Consider the following 4,367-nt stretch of genomic DNA (forward strand, 5'->3'; position numbering starts at 1 on the left):
TCGACCCCTTAGGTGAGAGGGTAAAGAAAGCATTAGGAGCTGTTTTATTTAGTATTGAGTTGAAAAGCAAATTAACAACGTAAGAATTAAGTTACTTCAGTGGAGCGATGGTAAGAAAATATTGGTTTTTATATTATCTCGTATATGCATATAATTTGTTTAACAACTATAAAGCATACAATGCAGACAACTATTGGTGTTCAAAAAATAATATCGATTCGTTTTTTATTTTAGCTTTATGAGTTAACACCACTGGCATAAATGATGATTTTTTTCAGAAGTGTTAAGCGCTTAGTCCAATATTTCAATTGACACAGTGCAGACGTGAATGTGCAGGCGTGTTTGCGGATGTAAATACAAAAACTGAACAATTCTACAGAAACTAACAAAATAAAATTGCAAACAATTATTTTCCGTGATAAAAATTTTAATACACAAAACGAAATGTCGCAGAAACGTTCCACATTATCAACTGGGCGGACATCAAGATCTTCTCCTTCTATGTTAGCGCAAAAATCAAATGAACGGTTAAGTACCACCAGCCCTGTTAGCCCCACTCGTTCCAGTCGTTTACAAGAAAAGGAGGAATTGCAACATTTAAATGACCGTTTAGCTTGCTATATTGATCGGATGCGAAACTTGGAAAATGAAAATAATCGACTAACGCAAGAAGTACAATTGGCTCAGGATACTGTCACCCGCGAAACAACCAATATGAAGGTCATTTACGAAAAAGAATTAAACGCCGCACGTAAACTATTGGATGAAACTTCAAAAGAAAAAGCCAAACTAGAGATTGACATTAAGCGTCTATGGGAGGAAAATGATGATTTGAAACAAAGGTAATTCGACCAGAGAACGTTTTTCTAAATATATTTTTATGGTAAAACCATTTTGTACAAGCATAGTTAACACCATTCAACACAAATATGAATGACATCATCATAATGTTTTTGTGTGCAAAACATTGCGTTCATATTCAAAGCAAACATTTTTATCTTCGACAATGCTTACATATATTTTGAAAAGTTTCAATACAACAAGTATAAGTAAGGTATTATGTACTGCAACGAAAATAGGCTTGATGTTCCAGGATTTTTTTGTCAGTACAAAATTATTGGTGATGTAGCAGCGGTTTCATTATTTAAAGTCTTTCGTGAATAGATAGGTGCAGACATAATTGCCATAATTCAATTGTTTCCCAAAAATTAGGTACCTTTATTTTTTTTGTGAAATGGTTTTTAGTTATGACATAGCAAAACAGGGAATGGAAAAATCTTTAATCCAATGTAAACATAACACAACATATTGAACCGGACCAATCAATACGCACGACATACGATTGCAAGATGAACAAAGATCTGCTTTTGAAAAAGCATTTACCAAATGTAGTATTCTCCTCCTCTGCGTTGGATATACAGATGAAAAGATACAATGAATGCATAGTGATGATGTCATATATATATACGCATATGAATAACTTGTTATTGCTTTTATGAGAAGTCTATGCTCTAAAGCGAGAGCGCAAAAAAAAACCACAGAAAAATTTTATGCGCCCTTATCTACAACTTGGGTAACGTTTTGAACACATTACGAGATAATGAAATAACAGGTGCAAATGAACTTCTAAACGGTAAGATTTCTAAGTAACATTTGGAATAAAGGATTAACGAACGTGTTGAAGCTTCGGCTTTTTAATTTCAAATTAAGCAATTCAAAAGCACTCTGCAGCTAAAAAATATATATATTTCTATTAGGGATTTCTTGACATCTTTTGCCTTGTGTTGCAGCAACACATCGAAAGAGATTGTATTTCATTTGACTCTCAGAAACCTTTAATCACATATTGTGTAATGAGAGATATGGTTTAAATCCAAATATTTTTGTAGTCAGATCAGCTGACGAATTCACATATTTAGCATTTTCAATGTGCTTGAATGGACATAATAATTTTCAAAGATTTTCCTCAGAGTAGATTTTCTTACTGTTATGGTTTTAATATTTGAAAAGCGGAAAGATATAAAATTATCTTCCTCAACTACTTTGCTTTTATCGATTGAATATCTTTTAAAATCATTCGTTAGTTAAGTATACGGATTCCTAAATTCCTTCAATTCAAATACGAAAAGAAAAATTGTTTATTGAATAATACGCTCCGTATTAAATTACGTAAGCTCCTTACGTAAACAAACCTCTTTTCTTAATTGTAGAATTTTCATTGCGATTAGTTCATTCACTGCACATTGATTTTAACTAAAGGAAATCAAAGCGAACGGCTATTCCACTTTTCTTTGCAATTAAAGATTTACTTTGCCCAATTTTTTATTAAAAAAAGCGAAGTTGTAACGTTGTATATTTCGTCATTTTTAATTTATGTCCAAAGGATCACATTAAATAAGTAAGAAGCCTTAATGTGCTTGCTATCACTGTTATTCATAAATCTAATATTTATACGTGCAGCCTAATGTTAATTCTAGAGTATTGTTTATTCATTTAACATAGGCCTATGAAACTACAACATTCCTCATTGTAAATCAGAATTCGCCAATTCAAATCCCGTCGGGATTTACAAATATAAAAGTAATGATTTCGAAGTCCACAGTAGTGTGTTCTTGATTACCGTGTACAACTTACTTGTAATGTTAAAGTTAAATAGTAATCATTTTCTTATCAGGATGGACAAGAAGTGTCAAGAATGTGCAATAGCTGAAAACGGTGCTCGCGTGTATGAAAGTCGGTATAATGATGTGAACAATAAATATAATCAGGCCCTTAATGATCGTAAGAAGGCCGAAGGACAAGCTAACGATTTCGCAGCAGAAAATAATCGACTGACTGCGCAGCTGATGTCCGGAAACAACTTGAGGGCGAAACGTTATCGCGAGTTGACTTGGAAAATCAAAATCAGAGTTTGCGTGAAGAATTGAGTTTTAAAGATCAAGTGCACGTTCAAGAATTGTCAGAAACTAGGTCCAGACGACAGGTTGAGATTAGCGAAATCGATGGACGCCTTTCAAAGGAATATGAAGCAAGATTACAACAATCCCTACAAGAGTTACGTGATCAATACGAGGTCCAGATGAAAACAAATCGTGAAGAAATTGTTTTATTGTATGATAACGAAGTAAAAAATCTCCAGGCGGCTGCAAATCGTGCTGCGAACAACTTAAGTCATTCGAGCGAAGAAGTACGCTCAATGCGTACCAAAGTTGATGGTCTCAATTTCAAAATTCACGATTTGGAGACAACCAACACTAGTCTAAATGTAAGGTTCTTAATTTCTAAATAGAGTTTCATAACCTGATTCTGTATTTTTAAGGTTCGCATACGTGAGTTGGAAGATTTATTGGATAATGAACGAAATCGTCATAACAATTATGTTGCTACATTGGAGAAAGAGTTACAACGCATGCGTGATGAGATGGCGCATCAACTTCAAGAGTACCAAGATCTTATGGATATTAAGGTATCCCTTGATCTAGAGATAGCCGCTTACGACAAGTTATTAGACAGTGAAGAAAGACGCCTTAATATTATCTCGCCTGGATCATCCGCCGCTAACAATTTATCCAGCAATGTTGATTCAGGCTACGCTAATGGCTCTAATTTAAATGTCAGTTCTATGTCTGGTCCTTACCGCTCTGGACGAGCTATTCCCAGCGGTCGCCGTTCACTGACACCCGGCGCAATTGATAACTCTATTAAACGTCGGCGCACTGTAATTGATGAAAGTGAAGATCGTAGTTTGGCAGACTTTACAATTAATGCAACATCTAAATCTGATTTGCAAATTATCGAAGTCGGCAATAACGGACGTTACATTCAATTGCATAATAAAGGTACAGAGGAAATAAACCTTACAGGCTGGCAAATCACACATACTGCTGGAAATGAGGAACTTACTTTCAAGTTTACACGGGGCACGAAAATTACAGCTGGGCAAACGATTACAATTTGGTCTGTTGATGCCGGTGTAAATCATGAGCCCCCAAAGAATTTGGTTATGAAAAAGAAATGGCCTATAACGGAGTCTTCACGTATTGTTCTGGCTAATGCCGATAAAGAGGTAAGAAAAATATGGAGGATGTGGGGTTGTTTGATGAGATTGAATAACAGCTTCAAAATATTTTTCACTTTATCTTCTGCTAAAGGATGTTGCCAGCTATGAGCGTAATCGCACAAATAGTTCGAGCCATGCGTCCCGACACAGAAACACCGGCAATGTATCTGGTATTAGTTCTGCCGGCATAAGAAACCTGTTTTCCTTACTCTATTAAAAAAAATCATGCAGCTGAAGTATAAAAGACCGTTCAATCTACAAGAGGGCCTTTAAACGGTTTCTAACGTTAATTATACAATATTCCTAA

General features: G+C 35.0%; 1 protein-coding gene across 1 annotated transcript; it reads left to right on the top strand.

Moving 5' to 3' along the window:
• Positions 1 to 279: 279 nt before the first annotated feature.
• Positions 280 to 4,361, top strand: LOC119643302 (lamin-C-like). The gene is given in 5 exon segments (XM_038042645.1): positions 280 to 842; positions 2,675 to 2,841; positions 2,844 to 3,265; positions 3,320 to 4,066; positions 4,152 to 4,361. Coding segments are annotated over 5 exon segments (1,860 nt in total). The 5' UTR covers positions 280 to 444; the 3' UTR covers positions 4,278 to 4,361.
• The last annotated feature ends 6 nt before the right edge of the window (positions 4,362 to 4,367 follow it).

This window comes from Glossina fuscipes, unplaced genomic scaffold, assembly GCF_014805625.2.
Source record: "Glossina fuscipes isolate IAEA_lab_2018 unplaced genomic scaffold, Yale_Gfus_2 60146, whole genome shotgun sequence".
In the NCBI taxonomy this organism is placed as follows: domain Eukaryota; kingdom Metazoa; phylum Arthropoda; class Insecta; order Diptera; family Glossinidae; genus Glossina; species Glossina fuscipes.